This window comes from Chaetodon trifascialis, chromosome 15 (genome assembly GCF_039877785.1).
Source record: "Chaetodon trifascialis isolate fChaTrf1 chromosome 15, fChaTrf1.hap1, whole genome shotgun sequence".
Taxonomy (NCBI): Eukaryota; Metazoa; Chordata; class Actinopteri; order Chaetodontiformes; family Chaetodontidae; genus Chaetodon; species Chaetodon trifascialis.
In genome coordinates, this window is record NC_092070.1 from 23,576,507 (window position 1) to 23,594,960 (window position 18,454).

Consider the following 18,454-nt stretch of genomic DNA (forward strand, 5'->3'; position numbering starts at 1 on the left):
AAACAATGCAGTCAAACACGGCGCCGTGATAACGAGCCGACAGCCGACTAATTATCTGCTCTTAGACCTCCTGCAGGAAAAGTACCTTCTGTTTGCCGCCACTGCTGCCGCGGCGTCCTCCAGCTCAGTTTGAGTTTCGCCGTCAGCCGTCGACTCGTTTCATCGTCCGGAGGAGGAGGACGGACTCTGATCACCACCCTTCAAGCTGAAGAGGACACGCTGTTTCTGAGACAAGACACAAAAAAAACAAAGTCACTTCCACTGAAACAGTCTGAACTCTTATCAGGCCTGAAGTATTTGGGAATGTTAATTCAAAGTGCCGCTCGTATGTGGACTTTCTGACCTTTGGACTGAAGCAGGCTAGCTGTTTCCTCTGTTTCCAGTCTTTATGCTAAGCTAAGCTAAACAGGTGTTACAGACATGAGAGTTCTATTAATCTTCTCTTCTAACTCAAAAGTCAAACTGCTCCTTTGATGTCTAACTCTGTATGACCACGTCCTGTCTTTGTCCTCACGCATACACCCATTTCCTAACCCGGAGGACACACCTATCCCTGGAGAAACGCTCAAATACCAGAGTCACGTCTCCTCCTCTCTGGGATTTGCCTCCCGATCTGATTTCAGGTGTTTCAGTCAGGTAGTTTTTAAAGGAGAGTAAAACTGGGTCAGAGACACAAACATTTAAAAGCAGAGGATGTAAAGAGCGAGACCGTCTGTTGGACACAAAGCTCTCAGACAGATGCAGAAATATTCATGGTGAAAACTGACTAATGAGCTGTGAATTAAATCAGCAGTGACGGCTGCTGGTTGTCCTTCGTCCTGGCTCGCAGGTCGTCCTTCCTGACCGGTGACGCAGCTGATGACTCAGGACACGACGCGCTGAAATGATCCAAAGACATCATGTTTGTGTCCTCGCAGGTGAGGACGCTCGCTCGCTCGCAGAATGATGGCATCGTGTTCTTTGTTCTGCTCGCGTTCGTCTCGAAGCTTTGATGTGAACACGGAGCTCCACGTCTCTCGGACACCTGCTGATTATCAACTAATTATCATTTCAGGCAGCTGCAGCGCTGACCTTTAACCAAACCACGAATGAAGTCTTTATGGTCAAAATGTAGAGGATGAACCGGTTTTTGTCCACATCAGGAGACACATTAGTGTTTAAAAGGTAAAGTGGCTGAAGATTGCGTCACTAAGAAAACTGATTTTTACATCTGAAAACAGCTCAGAGACAAGTTTTGTGTTTTGAATCCACTGCCACTCTGATTGGCCTCTTATCCACAGCAACGACAGCAGAGGCTCATGGGTACTGTAGTATTCAGACTATGCCAGCATGATGAATTAAACCAAACAGGGCCAAAATTAGTATGGTTAGATACAGAAAAGTAGTGTCAAAATTATGTTATTTTTAAACAAAAAACCCAAATTATTCACAAATCAAAGGCAACATCATTTGTTGTTCTTGTCTCGTATCAGCAGAAACCCTCCACACGATGCCACAGTCAGAGCACAGCCACAGCAAACATGGAGCCTGAGGCCTTCCACCAGATAAACTCCAATACGATGCCCTCCATCGTTAGGCTGCACATCGTAGACATAAATCAATACAAACCGCAGCGTCATGGACCCATCACTCTTTAAAAGGACACTTCAGTGTCTTTGGACTCTTCAAACCAGGTGGCTTTAACCACTTTTCATTCACCGCAGTGGAAAGCGCTTTGCTTTGGGCAAAACGTCTGATCGCTCTCACCTTCTCATTCACTCCTGCTGCTGCAAACATCGTAAACCATCGAGCTGAGAAGCTCACAGCTGCACGTTTCTGCCAGTACATGTTGTGCTTTGCTGTCTGCCTGTCCTCGTGATGCATTCAGGGCTGTGGGAATCATGAGAGACTGACACTTTCACTGTTTGAAATAGGTTACAGGTATTTACAGAAATGTTTGGAATAATTGAGAATTTTTAGAGTTGCTGGATTTCCTTTCTTCTTCTGTTCCCTTGTGCAAAATACTGTATTTTCTAGTATTTTACATTTACTTAGTCAAATCATTAAGCATCATGTTGTGGCTAAATCTCCATCTAATATTGATTTGGTATAAAATCTACATGTTCTAGCATAAACAGCCCAGAAAACAAAAACATGAACCAATTGCCTTAATCCTTAGAAACACATATTTTACTTGTAATGTTCAATCTATCCAGCTTTTCCTTCTCAGGGTCACATATCAAAATATTCCATGGTGATGATAATTAGTATGGCCTTATTGTCCTCCTACAGTAGAGGCTGAAGACTGTTTATGTGAAAAGCAACCACATGACAACAAGATCAAGAAAACTCAGGATGTGCCATAAATTACAACCTATTTACTGTACAGTGCACTGTACCTACTGTCTGTGTAAATGTATACATCACATACTGTAGTACTCTCAAAAATTACTACAGTGGAACAAAAAAGTATTAACAAGCTAACATTTAGCCAGCTGGTACAAACAGCTGAGGCTGATGTGAATGTAAAGTTTTTTACTTTACATGGTTTAACCAACATTTAAACATCTGGCTGAAATGTTTTAATCCTGGTTCAACTGTGTAAAGCACTTTGTAAATAAAGTTTTTTTTAAATGTCATATTAACCTGCACCATATCTTTAATTAACCACAGCTTTGTCTAAACTTGACCTACATCACCACACACAACCGTTTTCTTGAACCTGAAGATTTCCACGTGAATAAACGCCTGACAGTCCTAAAAATTCCTACGTCAAGTGAAGGCAGCGCCGTCGCAGAGGAGCGCACCGCCGCTCTGCGCGCTGATTGGTCGTTAGCGGCGGTGGGCGGGCCCGTCAGCAGAGTGCGGATGGAGACAATAGAGAGCGGCTCCAGGAGGAGCAGCGGCGGGGAGGCGGACAGACAGCGGCGGGTCTCAGAGAGGAGAAATACTCCTGAAGGATCTGCGACATTTCCTCTCCGAGTCAAAGACTCCGCGGTGGTCTGGATGGACTGACAGACATTTGCATGCTGCACATTCTGAAAGGTAAGAGCACGTCCGGTGTCTTATCATTTCCGAGCCGGTCCAAACCAATTAACTGCTAATTAATTGCTCGTTTGCGACCCCAGATGCGTTTTTGTTTTATTCGGCTTTGCTTTAATTGACGCGTCGCTTCGCGTCCAGTGCGTCTTTGTGCCGTCTCTGTTGCAGAGCGTCACACTGGACGGCAGCTGTGTTCATCACCCTCACCTGAACTGTTCATAAGCTTGAAATCACATCTTAAATTCTGACACACAAAAGTTAAACATGCACCACGTGACCAAACAGTGACAGGGCAGAACAAAAGAGCCGCTGTCAAGCTTTTGTGTCCCAGCTGCGCGTCAGTCCGTCAGCGGCGGTCCTCGTGTATTGATCCCACATTCTGTTTGTGCACATGATCAGGGTTTGTCTGCATGCTCGCGCTCCAGCTGCACCTGACTTCACATGTGCCGCGCGCTGATGGATGAGACGCCTGCTTTGTGTCTGATTCACACTTGATGTCTTTGTGCTGCGGTTCGCGGCAGCCTCTCGTCGCTCCCACACTGTAAACAGTGTTTGTGATACTGACATCAGCTCTGAGTCCTGTGGAGGCTGAGCCGCTCAGGACGCGCTCCATTTTTAACACTTTATTCATTCATTTGTGTTAATGGGAGCTCTTTTCATCCTGGGGGGGAAACAGCATTTCAGGCTGCAGAGATTATGCCCTCAGGGTTGACGTGATTAGTTAATTTATCTATTAGTTGATTGACAGAAAAATAATTGGCAGTTATTTTAATAATCAATTACTCCCTCCAGGCATTTTCCAAACAAAACTGATGAACAAAATTGCAAAAAAAAAAAAAAAAAAATCTGTTTTCAGTCTCTCAAATGAAATGATTTGCTGCTTTTTCTTTTGAGTTCACAGGAAACTGATTATCGTGACATTTTATGTTTGAGTTCTCTACGATTTCTTATATTTTTCACTATTTGATTAACAGGAAAAATAATTAGTAGATGAATCGATAGGTTCAGCAGTCTTTTAGCTTGATATTGTGAATGTATTGAGACTAATGAAGCTAACATTAGCTTCACTGGCTACAAACAGGCAAAATTGATGGTTAATGCAGACTAGAAATGAGAATCAAGGAATCAATTCTTCAAAAATGATGTCAAGAAGCAAATTTATCTTGAGGTTTTGGACTTTTCTTTGAGTAAATCAAGACATTTGAAGATGTCGCTTTGGGCTCTGAGAGGTTGTTCTCATAATTTTTGAAATTTCACAGACCTGATCGGTCGATCTGAAAAATAATTTGCAGATGAATCAAACCTGAACGTAACCCCCGGCCCTGCAGCCGCTTGTTGTTAGAGACGTCTGGTTGTCTCCCTCCACTGATGCATGTGTGCACACAGCCGACAGCAGCGCCACACATCAACAGTGCAGAGACAGAAGAAGTCAGAGAAGAAGAAAGGGACGGAGATTAAAACAGACAAAGGCGGTAACGTTACCTACTGTAGCGTGGGGTTCACAGCGGCAGAAACGGGCTGGCGTTAAAGATGGGCGCCCAGCGATGCGCCGCCGAGCGTGCAGCCACAAAGGCCCAGTGTTCACAGGCGCTGGAGGCCGAGCCGGGTAAAGCCTCGCCGCTTTGATGTGCTCCACGGCTCCATGAGCGCTGTGGGAGCGACCTCCCGGCCCCACCGGAGGACAGATCTGCTGGCCGCCACACAGGGCGAGACGTCCACGCACACAGCGACGGCGTCCGCTGGGCAGGACGGAGTTTTAGTTCTGCAAACAGTTGTGGAGGAAAAAGCTGCTGGTGGGGCAGAAATAATCTCAGCGGGCAGATTCACACGGACACGTTAGTCCACCGGCGCTGGCTTTGATAAGAGTGAGGAAAGATGCGTCCAGAAGGCCTGAAAGACTCAGACGGGAGAGCAAACCTGCTCGCTGTATGTCAGCTAATGATTATGTGACTGAAAACACAAAATGTTCTGCGTCCTCCAGCTTTGACTAAACCTGAAACATGAGTCAGTGAGTTTCTGAGCAGGAAAACCTTCAAAGGTCGTTCATTGTTTCTATCGTCAGTTCAGTCATTGGTCATTGGTGTGGAAATGTCAAGGAACAGGGAAAAATGGCCGTTGGAACCTCCCAGAGCTTCATCAGATCTGTGTGGAGCGAAGCATTAAAAAGCCCAAAGATATTCAGTTTAAAACGAGCGAACGTCTGATGCTTTTTCACTCTTTGTGCTGTATTTGTCTGCCGATCGACTAATAGATCAATAAATTGATGGCTTCGGCTCTTGTGGCGCCTTCACTGTCCAGTTAAGTGTAAAAAATCCTGCTGTGTTTACAGGCTGCTTCTTTTTATTGAGGCACAGTGCAGCTCCCAGCAGGTCAACAGCTCAGGTAATTAAACAACCTGCCAGACTGGCACAACTCAAATTCCAGTTGTGCTGAATCAGTGACCCTCACTTTCCTCCAGTATTACAGACGTATACTGGAGCAACAATAACCAGCTAACAATCCACTGTCAATTAGTTCGGAGAGGAAATAACAGAGTGAAGCGTTTCTGCTGCTACACCTGCAGGACGGCGTCAGGGTTTCCCTGCAAGTCCGACTCTTTCTGCAGGTCCCAATGTTGTCATTTAAAGCGGAGCCTCGGCTTCATAACCGAGCGAGATGTGCCGTCAGAGTTCATAAATCAAAGTGCTGATTTCATTTCCTTCGCCCTGTCGCTGTGTTCTGAAATAAAGTCCATCCTGCTTTGTTTCCAGACGGAGGAGACGTGACGGCAGAGCGAGAAGGCAGCAGAGTGGATGCTGATTGTTGGTTGTGATTATTATTTTCACTGAGGAGGTTCTGTCCTGTTTGTTTGTTTGCAGGATATCTCAGACTTGTTTATATATTTCATCAATATGGCTGAAAGTGGGGCCATGGCTTAAAGATGGGAGGTTAGTTTCTGGTGGAAATCCAGATGTGGATCGAGAATTCTCATGAATTTTTAACACTTTCTTGACAAGAAACACAACATCATACAGCCATGATAGTGGCTCTGAAAGGTCGTGCTTAGACACAACGGCGCCTTGAGCTAACATGCTAATGATGACAATGCTAACAGGCTGACGGCAAACTGAGTTTCTCGTGCTAACATTTGCTAATATGTTACAAATTGCAGCTGAGGCTGATGGGAATGTGGTTAGTTTTGCAGCTTTAATCATAAACTATTGGACAAAGTGAGTTTTACCACAGACTATAAAACATGGACGTAGCCACTGCCGTCGCCATCTTGGCAGCACCTGACTCCACCAAACTCCTGGCCATTCCCAAAATTATGCGTAACTTGAAGCTTTAATATAATTTAAACCAGTGAGTTTTAGCAATGTTGCCGTCCATAAAGCCGTGCTGCTAACGTGGCTAAAGTATGTTTGACATTGACAAACTGGTTTGAAAAAAACCTGCAAGCAGACATAAGCTGTTCCCTGTTCTAATACCAGGACAGAAGTGCTGCTTTCTCCTCTTTTTGGAACCGTTTGGAGGTCTCAAAGGTTCTGCAGGGAGCCAAAATATGGCTCAAGATGGCAGCGTTTGTTCATTAAGTATTTTTTAGTTGGCTGACATATTGATTTAGCATTACAAATGATTAATGAGGTGCCAATGTTTTACAAGTCGATGTTGGCCTAAACACAAATGAGGTGGCAGAGGCAGTTTTCCTGCGGTGCTTAATGTGTGTGAACAGCAGAGAGACCATTACTCAGCACTTTTGTCAGGTTTGTCACGTTTACATACAGCGTGCAGCGATAACATGTGGGAGTAAATTATCAGGGCTCCTCTGATGTTTTCTTGAGTCTGGATCTGAACCCTGCAGAGGGTCTGAAGACTTTCGGTCCAGAGAGCAGCAGAGTCTGAGGATCTGAGGGACCAGGAAGGGATCTTGGCAGCGTATCAGCGATAATCAGGGGCCACGAATACATTTATAAACAAGTACTGTGATCTATCGAGAAACTAACCAAAATCAGTGCAGGGACTTAACGCCAGGAGCCCTGTGATCTCTTCTCTTTGTTCCAGTTTAAACTCTGGACGTTTCTTTCTGTACAAGCTGGAACTGATTGAATGACTTTTTGGGGGATCTTTGCATCGCAGGAGTCGAATCTGCTTTAAATGAATGCTTGCACAAGCTTCTGTGTCAAAGAAACGCACTGACCTTTAGTTATGTTCATTTTCTGTAACTTGAAAATTAGACCAGAGTCAGTCACACATTTCTTGCCTGTGATGTAACGTCTACCCTGGACAGGCTGTTAGCTGAGTCACTGTGGATGTGAGGTGTCCTGTGCATGTTTTAGGACAGTTTTAACAGTTCTATGACATTTTAAGTTGTATGTCCATAGGTAGATGGGTCACTGGATGGATGGATTGTGTGAGTGTTACAGGAATATAAGAAGCAAGTCGTGACAACTAAAAAGTTATCAATCGTGCATCATTAAAGAGGTTAATATTGTCTGATGTTGACACCTAATTTGTACTTTTAGGACTGAAGTTCCTGGGGATGTAAACAGGAAGTATAATGTTGCCATAACCTCAGTGGGTAAGTGTTTGTTTTTAGCTCATGCTTTTAGCTCACCTGTTAGCAGTTCCTGTTAGCAGTTGTTGTACAGACAGCTGTTTATTCATTAAGTTCTGGACTTATAAGGAGCATATTTTTTCTGATTCCCAAGTTGATTAATGGACATTTATTATTGATGAACGTCAGAAATCATGATATTCTGAATTTCTCATATTTTGGTTTGCGGAACTCTCAATGGAAAGTTTACCTTTTACAGTGTTACCAATATTTTAGATTTTTTCTAATCCATTCATGTGAATCACAGGAGGCTGTTTGGTTGAAAAGAAAATGAGTGCTAAATTGTGTGTATTGCATTCGTACACATAAAGGTCATTATGGTTAAGTGAGGCTAACATACAGTTAAGTAGTGGACCAAGTATTGAGCCCTGTGGTACTCCATTTGGGGTTTGTTTGTTTTTTTTTTTTTCTAAACAAAACAAGAAGCTGCAATCTGATAGAGGGAACAGCTCAACTTAAAAGGCTTGGTCATTTCTCACCTATGAATTTTTTCATTTATTAATACTGGATTTTTAAGGCCAATACTGATATGGATAATTAGTTTTTAAAATCTGACTGCGATATGTAAGGTGAATTTAAAAAAATATAAATGCATAACATAAATTAAGATTTATTCTGATCCCTCACATTTTTTCAATAATTGTGACAAATGTACATACTAAGTGGGACAATTCAACAGGTGTTTTTAGAATCCAGGGAAGCATTTAGTCTCCAAGAAACAGAAACACAAAGCAGATCCACCGACAGTCGCTGCAGGCCTGACAGATTGCTGCTGTTGGTGCAGAGAGACGAGTAAAAGGCCTTTAACACTGAGAGCTTGTTGCCTCTGTGCTATACCTGCAGCCTGTTCTCCCAACAGGTGTTCTGCAGTCACACGCACCGTTCACCTCCTCCCTCCTGTTTGGTGCAATAGACAGGTAACGTTAGCATACAGAGTGAAAAGCAGACTGGCTGAGATCCAACTGTGCTTTGATTACAGACGAGCGTTTCACCGAAGAGAAGGAGCACGGCGGCCTCATCACCCTCGCCCAGGAGGCAAACAGGGCTTGGCGCTCCTCGGCTCCCTCTGGGGAGAAGCCTTGGCACCGTTACCCTGACAAGGAGGGCTGGGGCTGCTGGGAGCTGCAGCGAACAGAAGATGCTCCTAATTAGTGCTGGTTGTGACTTCTTTCATCTCCAGGCTCTTTGATATGATGGCAGCGCGAGAGCACGTATGAGTGTATGCTTATGCTCAGGAGGTTTAACGGCTGACAGAAAGGAAGCAGGCGTGAAAGCACGTACTGTATTCACACATGTCAAGGTTATTACGGTTAAGTGAAGCTAAGACTAAAACAAGGCAGCAATAAACATGTTGTTGCACTCAGTCACTGCAGCTCTCTGCAGTCGGCACCGAAATCTTCTCTTTGTTTGAGCTTTAGTTGCAGCTGTGACGTTCAGAGAAATTTAGAAACCATACAAAATAAAGTTTGAGCAACATTTGAGATGCTACAGAGTCAGTGTTGTTAGCTTTAAACATTTCAAGAAACTCAAAAGTTTAGAATTGATCTGTGTTGATTTTGTTAAATCAACCATTTTTCTTCTCATTCGTCAAGTTTCCATCTAAGTTTAGCTCAAATTGTCGCTGAATTTCCAGAAAACGTGACTGAATGCACGTTTCCATCCATGCTGTTGTTAGTTAGCTGGTCCATCATGATAAACAGTTGATTCTGCTGCTTCAGAAACGTCATTACCTGTTCACTTATTGTCTGTTATCTGAGTGTTTCCAGTTTGTTCTGTCTGGACATGAAATCAGTTTCAGCTCCTTATAAAAATCTGTATTTTTTGTGAGTATTGGTGAAGAATGAGCCTTGTGCACGACACATGAATAAAGAAGCAAGCTTCAAAGTGCCCCTTCTTGGACCTGTCGCTGTTATTAGAAAATGCTGACTGCAGAGGTGAGATGCATCACTCTTACAGGCCCATCAAATCCAATTAGAGGTGTCTGAGCAGCAACTCTTTATTCATGTGGACACAAAGCCCATTTTCATTTATTGTGCTGTTGATGTGGCCACGTTGACACTGTGGCTGTGCTTTAAGGCCGTGCAGATAAACTGGACAAAACAGTTATTTAGAAAAGAGCTTGAATTTAATTAAAATGGAAACGCAAAACCAGAATCTGAAATAAAAGAGTGCGTTCAGCCGTGAAGAGGTCGTTTTCTTTGGGTTTGCGGCTCCAAACACACTCTGTGTGTTTTATTGACCTCGTCTGAGGGATGCTGAGTTGCTGATGGACAGCCGGTTGGCTCCTTCAGGCTCAGCTGACTCCTCATTTTTATCTGCTTGTCGTACGTTTCTGCTCAGCAAACACCTTTTGGTGTCCGGAGCCATTTTCATCCACCACTGTCGCTGCAAGACGATCCCATTTTCCTCTGAGACTTTAACCTTCAGTTTTTCTGTATTTTCAGCTCAGTTTCTCTGCAGAAGGTGAAGCAAAGTGTTGATCTTTGAAGTCAGAATCTTTGAGATTTCAGTCCTTCCTGGTTGATTTGATGACACCTGTGATTAGTCAGTCATATTTTCTTTCTGTCATCTTGTCCTGCTGCATGTTGTGCAGGTAGTTTTTGACACACCTGGACTGTGAAAACACTGGAAGCAGCGATGAAAATAAGTCCAGACCTTTAATCTGATCTGTTCAGGGTCAATAAACCAAACAGCAGATCTCAGTAGTGCACAAAGCGAAAACTGTTAGTCATTTATAAACTGTGTCACTATTACTGTGTATATTTTTACAAAAACGCATCTATCAGCGTCAGCCTTAAAAATCCAGCACTGGTTATAAGAACGAGATCTGATTTCATGAATATCTGAAGGATTACTACTTTACTGAACAACACAAATCACAGTTGTACTGTCACTGCAACTCTTTCTCGTGGAACATACTGTGTGTTTGTGTTTGGTTTGACTGTTTTCACACGCTTTACTGGAGTTCTGTGTACACATTTCCCATCATGCACGCTCACACTGCAGACAGGAGCGGTCTCCAAGGCCTGCACAGATGGACCTGATGCACAGGATGTGGCTAGCATCCTGTCTCATTCAACACTTTCTCGTCCCCGTTAATGAGCGATGGAGCGATTCTGCTGCGCCATCAGGGCTGCAAAGTCTCTCCAGTCATTTGGAGATGTTGGCTGTCGTGGGTGATGAGCGATGGAGGACACAGCAGACGAGTGTTGCTTGGCGTCTTGTGGTAGCAGAAGGAGGAAGGTGAGACAGATTTGCTGAGAGTGGGAGCCAGCAGGCGCGACGGAGTGGAAACACGTCGGACCAGAATTAGACATTCATTAATGCAGGCGGATAATTAATCAGCTGCGGAGGATCAGCTCAACAAATACCAATACATTCTCCTCTCACATCCAATTCCACTTGTCTGCACTTTAATTTTCTTTACCTGCTTCATCATTGTCAGAGCTTCGTGTGCCGGCATGTGGGCCGCAATTACACCACTGACTTCCTCACGTTCACGCCTGCTGTGAGGGCAGCTTAGACTCATTTCATTTTGCAAGAACATGCAAACAGGAAGAGTCCTGGATGTTGCTGAGGTGGAAGTGCTCGTGTGATCTTATTAGAGTAATGACTTCTTACTGCCAGCAATTGACTTCATGTCACAGTGACGCTGGGCAGGAAGTTACTTCAGTTTTTGTGTTGTTGTTGTTGGTTAAATTTGCATTCAGACTCAATAACTTTTCCTCTTCAAAAGCTAAATGTTGAACCAACGATCAGACGGGTTGCCATGAACTCGGTTCAGACATTCAGGTTCCCCTCAGGATGAAAGGTGTTAACACGTTAGAGTATGAATCATATTCCCATCAGCCTCAACTATACATTGTGTTTACTGCTGATTAGCAAATGTTAGCATTGTCATAGTGAGCATGCTAGCATTTAGCATCAGCTCTGTGCAGTCATTGGTTGCTTCCTCTCTCCCTTTTAAAGGATCTTTGAAAAGTGATTTTCACATGAACAAAGTCTCAACACAAATCAGAGGTTGCATAACGGCTCATTTGGCCTGGACACAAAGCAGTGTGGTGACAACAGGTCACGCAGAAGGTGTGCTCTGTTTACAGTGGGGGTCTGGTGGGAATGGAGACATGGGTGGGTACTGGTCACATACTGAACCTTGCTTTCCTTCCTGCTCCTCCCGTTCCACAGGAACTCCCGTATCCAGACCAGCCCTCGGCCCCGGCCCGTCTCTCCACAACAATGAACTCCTCACCCCACGGCTCCCGCGCCTCCGTCGACATCCTGGAGGAACTCCAGCTGATTGCTGCTCAGAACCTGGAGAAACTGGACATCAACAAATACTATGAGGTTGTCTGTGAACTGGGCAAAGGCACCTATGGGAAAGTGGACTTGGTCATCCACAAAATCAGAGGTAACTACTGCGCCACTTAGATGATTCTGACTGCAAATGTTAGAAGTTTCCTGTGCTAGCAAGCGTCAGGGCAGACGTTAGTCCCTCATCATACCTTCATCTGATGTAGGTAATCAGCAGGTATGTTAGCTTCAGTCTGTTAGCATGATATCATGTATGTCACCACAACTGAGACTCATGTTAGCTCAGTTAGCTACAGCTAACAAATGTGCCAGTGACAGTTCATACATCGTTTCAGCCAATAGAGCAGCAGCTTTTGTCTGAAATCATTGATTAAAAAATGATTAATGCCTAAAATCAGGTGAAATCATGAAACAGCATGGTTTCTGTTCACCGGCCTGCCTGGTGTTTGCTTTGAAAAGCACCTAAGGGAAAAGGGAGCCAAGAGATCCATCACTGAGTCCATTTTTCTTTCTTTGGACAGAGCAGGAGACAGTTTGCCTTTCAAGTTTTAATTCATCACCTCTGGTGGGAGGAGATTTCCCAGATTCACCTCCAGGAATGAATCTGGCCCGAGCGAGCGAGTCTGCAGGGTTGTAGTCGGTGGAAATGGGATGTTGTTCTTTTCTGTGGCTCTACTTTGTGATTCAGAGTGATTGCAGGGTCATTTTAAGCAGTAATAGTGCCGAGTGCAGCTTTAAAATGCTTCACTTTGGTATCACTGCAGAGAGAGAATCAGAAATAATGCTGATGTGTCCTGTTTTCTCGTTTTCCTCTAATCTGTGCAGGTAAACGCTCTCACTCCTCTCTGAAGTGTTTACCTTTGAGGATGAATTCTGAAATCCAAATCTGAGGTCACATAGGCTGCCGTAATGCAGTAATTTAGCACAGATTTGGATCCAGACTGCCTAAATTCACTATTAACTAATAGGAAATCTGTCCAACCTCTTCACATTAAAAGCCCAAATGTTGACCATCTGCTCGGAGCTTCTTAATAGCCTCTTTTATGGAGCACAAAGCTGCAGCTACACTTCCCGTTTAGAGTGGCTGCAGTCTGTCACTGAGATGAATTCTGACCTTTTCCAGCCTGTAAAGTGCAGCTGAAGGATGTAAGAAACCACGTGTACCTGTGCTTTCAGTATCTGCTGCTGTATCACCGGCATCTTTCCTCAAACCATCAGAGAAGCGGCGTAGCTTTAATCGTTTACACTCTGGTGTCGTGTTAATCATAAAATAAAAATCACACTATTCAGTGAAAAGCAGACTTCTCCTGACGGTGCTTTTGTTTCTCAGCTGTCTTTTTAATATTGAGTATCTGCAACCAAATCCAAGGTTTGAGTTTATAGATCTTTTCCTTCATATTACAGCTGCACAGCACACTGACGCCACAGGGACATTTCATTAAAATACAGTCACATTTAGAAAGTGATTTAAAACTGCAGCACAGCTCTGCTTTGGAAAGCTGCTTCTCAGGCTTCAGTTTGTATTTAGTATATCTGTGCAGAGGAGCATCAACGTGGATCTGCTGAAACAGGAAGCCATGATGTATTTAGATCCTTAAGAAGCAAAAGTGCTAATAGCACAGTGTTTACATTGTAAAAATACTCCATTACAACTAAAAGTCCTGGAAAATTTACTTAAAATACCAAGTAAAAATACTCAAAGCAGAAAAATCCCCCAAAAAACTCACAATTACTCAGAATTTTTAAAGGAAAAGCAGCAAATCGTCACATTTCAGTGGCATCATAAGACAATGCTTCAGTACTGACTTGAAGTACTTGAAAACTGAATATCTTTACAGATATAATCAGAAAAAAATAATCAATTAAATCAAAATAGAAATCCATGAAAACAGCTTATTTTATTACGATGATCCATAGAGATTAAAAAATGGAAAGCTTAAAACCTTGTATCTTTGTTGCGGGCGATACAGATTCATTACGGGTCAGTGGGGGAGACGAGTTTTTACAAATGTAGGTTATCTTTATCTTTAGTTTCTGCCCTCAAACACTCGGTGGAGGCTTTACGAGTCAGCTGAGCTCCATGAACAGATGGCGAGCCAGATGCCTTTTGCATGTAAAATTTTGAATGCAGTATTTCTACACCGTGGTATTGCCACTCTTAATTCAGTAAAAGAGTAGAGTACTTCTTAGAGTCTTTGAAGCTGCTCTTGTTTCGCGGCATTAAGAACAAACTGAAGCCCCTCTTGACCTTTCCTGAAGTGGCTGCACGCTGTAAAATGCTCAGAACTTTCCGGAGCTGACCCAGTGGTATTGGAGAAGCGTCCCCTCTCATCTTGGCTGACATACTGCCTGTTGGTGCAGGGAGAGGCAGACATGGCCGCCCTCCAGGTTATTGTCTGGGGTATTTCAGATTAGTCCTGGTAATTTCTCTCCCTCGCTGCTCCTCTTGTTGCAGTGCGTGGCCGCCGAGGCGAATCAAGCCTCTGAACCGTGTCCTCACAAACCACCTTGCTGTGATTTTAAGCGTCCTTTATGTTATATCGAATGACATGATTTACTTCAGGCAGGATGAGATCTCGTCCCTGCTTTTGGCTTTCTAAAGACATGTCTGTGAGGACATGTTTGCAGCTGTAAGCACCACAAAATCCCCAACATGAAAGCAGATCAGCCCCATTTTGAAGCTGAGGAAACATCCTGGTCACTCTGTGGGAACATAACTAGTCTGGCTGAGGATTTGAAATACTTATAGTATAAATCTCCTGGAAAAAAAACCCCACCAGGATTTAATACAGTGACACTGAAGATGTTAATTATTCATCAAATTTTTCAAATGATTTTAATTAAGTTTCCTGCACGCAATTAGGAGGCCGTGAAATAAATCCCCAAACACTTTAATATGCAGGGAATGAGACTGGAGTTATGTAACACGTCCGTCCTCCTTCTCAGGCACAAAAATGGCCCTGAAGTTTCTGAGGAAGAAGACCACCAAGCTGAAGAGCTTCCTGAGGGAGTACAGCATCTCCCTGTACCTGTCGCCCTGCCCCTTCATCATCAACATGTACGGCATTGCCTTCGAAACGGATGAGTACTACATCTTCGCTCAGGAGTATGCTCTGGCGGGAGATCTGTTTGACATCATCCCTCCGCAGGTGAGGTGGATGGAGATGCTAATCAATATGCTTTTCACATGATCCATGAGTTCATTGGAACTTAATCCAGATTATTATCTTAATCTCCCAAATACTGGAAACTGTTTTCAGAGCATAAACGTAAACAACGTACCCCGTCTTTTCATTCATGACCACGCTGTCCTTCTCTCTGTGCTCAGGTGGGACTCCCTGAGACGGTGGCCAAGCGCTGCGTCCACCAGGTAGCCATCGCCCTGGACTACCTGCACTGTAAAAAGCTGGTCCACAGAGACATCAAACCCGAGAACATCCTCATTTTTGACAAAGAGTGTCGGAAGGTCAAGCTGTCAGACTTTGGCATGACGCGACGCGCCGGCTCTCCGGTCAAACGTGTGAGTGGGACAATCCCGTACACGGCGCCTGAGCTGTGCGACACATCGCAGCACGAGGGTTTCTGCGTGGACTACAGCACAGACGTGTGGGCGTTCGGCGTGCTGCTGTTCTGCATGCTGACGGGAAACTTCCCCTGGGAGAAGGCCATGCCTAACGACGCCTTCTATGAGGAGTTTGTGCGCTGGCAGCGCCGCCGGACGGGTACGGTGCCATCGCAGTGGCGCCGATTCACAGACGAAGCTCTACGCATGTTTCGTCGGCTCCTCTCCATCGAGCAGGAGCGCCGCTGCTCCGCCAAAGAAGTCTTCAGCTACTTCAACCAGTGCTGGATGTTGGACACGGAGAACGGGAACAACAGCAGCTTAGCAAGCAGCGCGCCTCCTCTGGACATCAGCTCGTCCTCGTCCGAAGAGGACGTATTAGTGGATAGACTGAAGCAGCAGAGCCTGTCGCCTGCTTGTGCGGTGGCGAAGGGAAGCATCATGATGGACACCCACTACTCCTCCATGTCCGCCAACAGCTCGCCCTCCTCCACCAGCAGCTATGAGCGGGTCAACAGAGAAAACAACGAAAGGGGGCGCATCGTGGTGGCCACGCCCATCGAGATCTGCGTGTAGAGGCGGCTGACGCTGCGTTACAGGCTGCCTGCTCACACCTGTACGACTGGCGTGAGCTGAGAAGGAAGATTTCTCCGAGGAAGAGGAAGAAAGTAAAGAGGGGTGGAGGAAAGTGTGACGACTCGCTTGGCGTCAGGAAACTTTCAACAGTCTGACACATGCTGTAGCTTCACTGTGGATTTACTCATTTCCAATGAAGACAAACGCTGAGGAAATGACCAGTGAGACAATCACAAGCCTCCTGAATGTGGTTTATGCTTCAGTCACTGAAATAATACACAAACTCACTGGAAATCTGTCAAGAAAAAAAGCTGAAGGGAAAGAAAAAAACAAAAAAACACTCATAATCCACAAGCAATATGATCAAATGTTTGGAATAATCCAGCAACTGCAAAAATAATCTGAAGAAAAAGATGTGATCAGCTTTCACTAAGACGATTCGTGACTGATGGTACTGTTGTGTGTTCGTTGTTGTGTACCATTTTCATGTTTGGTAGATGCGTTTCTGTGAGGAGTGACTTTTTTCTTAGCCTTTTTTAAGTTGTAGTTAAATTATTTATTTATGTCAGATACATATATTTATGATTTGTTTTATCAGGAGGCACCACAGATCTGAGTTTTTTGTTTTGAGAAATAAAAATAATTATAAAAAGATTGTAGAAACAGGTGACTTCAGCTTCGCAGACCTACGTTTTTCTTTACTCATCATGTCGTCGTGATCGTTCATAAAAGTAGACGTACGTAGACTGTTTGTCTCGCCCAAAATGTCCTTTTCACGTTTGCCTGTGATGCCTAAACCCACTGTACAGTAGCAACCAACAACATGAGCAGCTGAAAGCATTAACTGAGTACCTTTAACACTTCCAGCCAGTCCTACCATTAACCTGCAGTATACTGGGACCATAACTGAACACTGCTGCAGCCCGTTTCCTTTACGGTAAAAACTGATCACATATAATCATCTTTTTGGTAATATGACAAATGGGAGAGACGCATACAAAAGTATCACGAATAATTCTCATTTTTATACTTGCATGGTTAATAAAGAAAATGGATTGTACTGTTAACTCAATTATTGTGATATATTTGGACATTTTCTCAGAAAGATTCAGGAAAGATCCTGAACAATGAATACGCTGACTTAATTTCTGTCTTCTCATGTTGAAAGACAATTAAATATTTGGGGAGATTACCTGCACTCTCAACTTTTTATTCCAGTTTTCTGCTGTATAATTAGACAGTTAAAGCCTGAAAATGTGAGACAGGCTGGACGAATGTAGGAAACATTTGGGGATTAAAACGTTTCAGCAACTGCTCTCTTTTGTGTTTTTCAGAAGTACTGCATGAAGTGATATTACTGTGGTAAAACTTTGTTGAAATAAACACCATGAGAATTAAAACTGGTTCCTGTTCCTTATTGTGTGAATGTTTGACATTTTGGAAAATATCCCTTTTTTTAAATACCATTTAATTACCAATACAGAAGTGTGGACAGAAAATCTTAATCCACAGGTCAAAGCTGGTTAGCGTACGTTAAGATAACAGAAACAGGAGGAAGCATTTGTTCCAATGGCCATTATTTCAAAGGCAGCAGAAAAATGCATTTTAGCCATGAGGTGAGCTACGAGCTACAAGATGACTTCTTGGTTAGCAGCAGAATTTCAGCAATAACAACTGCTCCTGGCCAAACGCTAGTTGGTAAATTTTTGTACGGATTAAACAAGGGAGACAAAATGTGTTAGTTAGTGCTATTTGGTGGAATTGTGAACTTCTGAACAGAGCTAAGTCTGTCTGCTAAGCTAACATTAAAGCCAACAGGCTGCTGGCACGCATCCACTAAACTCCAACGATAATAAGCATCAGCGAAGAGCAGAGTACAGCTAGCAACTTCCTGTTTTTAGCTGCTGCTAACTGTTGCTTTCACCACTTAAAATGAAAAGCTAGCAGCACATCAATGCAACTGTAATTACATTAGTTCCATGAGTAACTTTACAACAGACCAAAATTAAACTTGTCTGTACTCATCAAAGCTAGTTTATGAGGAAAGACCCTCCACTCTCTAACACAACTGTACAATTTCAAGAAGTATTTTCTGTAGTTCCATCAACTCCAACAGAGAAATTAATTCCCCCTCCAGCTGACTGGAGTCACATTCTCACAGCTAATCTTTAGTTAATATCATATCAATAAATCAAATGTATAAATGTAATACTTTTTTAAAAGACCTTCAGTATTTGGATGAGGAAACTCATGAAAAATAAAGTGTCATATAAAGTAGGTCACAACTCTTTTTATAGTATGTCAGATACATATTTAATCAGCATTTAAGTACCTCATTACAGTTTGTGTTGTGTGACTGCAGACTGCTGGAAGTCTTTCCCTGTGTTTTA

At 43.6% G+C, this 18,454-nt stretch overlaps 1 protein-coding gene across 1 annotated transcript; it reads left to right on the forward strand.

The window, feature by feature from the left end:
* Positions 1-2,862: 2,862 nt before the first annotated feature.
* unm_sa1261 (un-named sa1261) lies at positions 2,863-17,456 on the forward strand. The gene is made up of 4 exons (XM_070982001.1): positions 2,863-3,024; positions 11,801-12,023; positions 14,873-15,075; positions 15,255-17,456. Exons 2-4 carry the CDS (start codon positions 11,852-11,854, stop codon positions 16,062-16,064), a joined length of 1,185 nt encoding a protein of 394 aa, XP_070838102.1. The 5' UTR covers positions 2,863-3,024; positions 11,801-11,851; the 3' UTR covers positions 16,065-17,456.
* Positions 17,457-18,454: the final 998 nt, after the last annotated feature.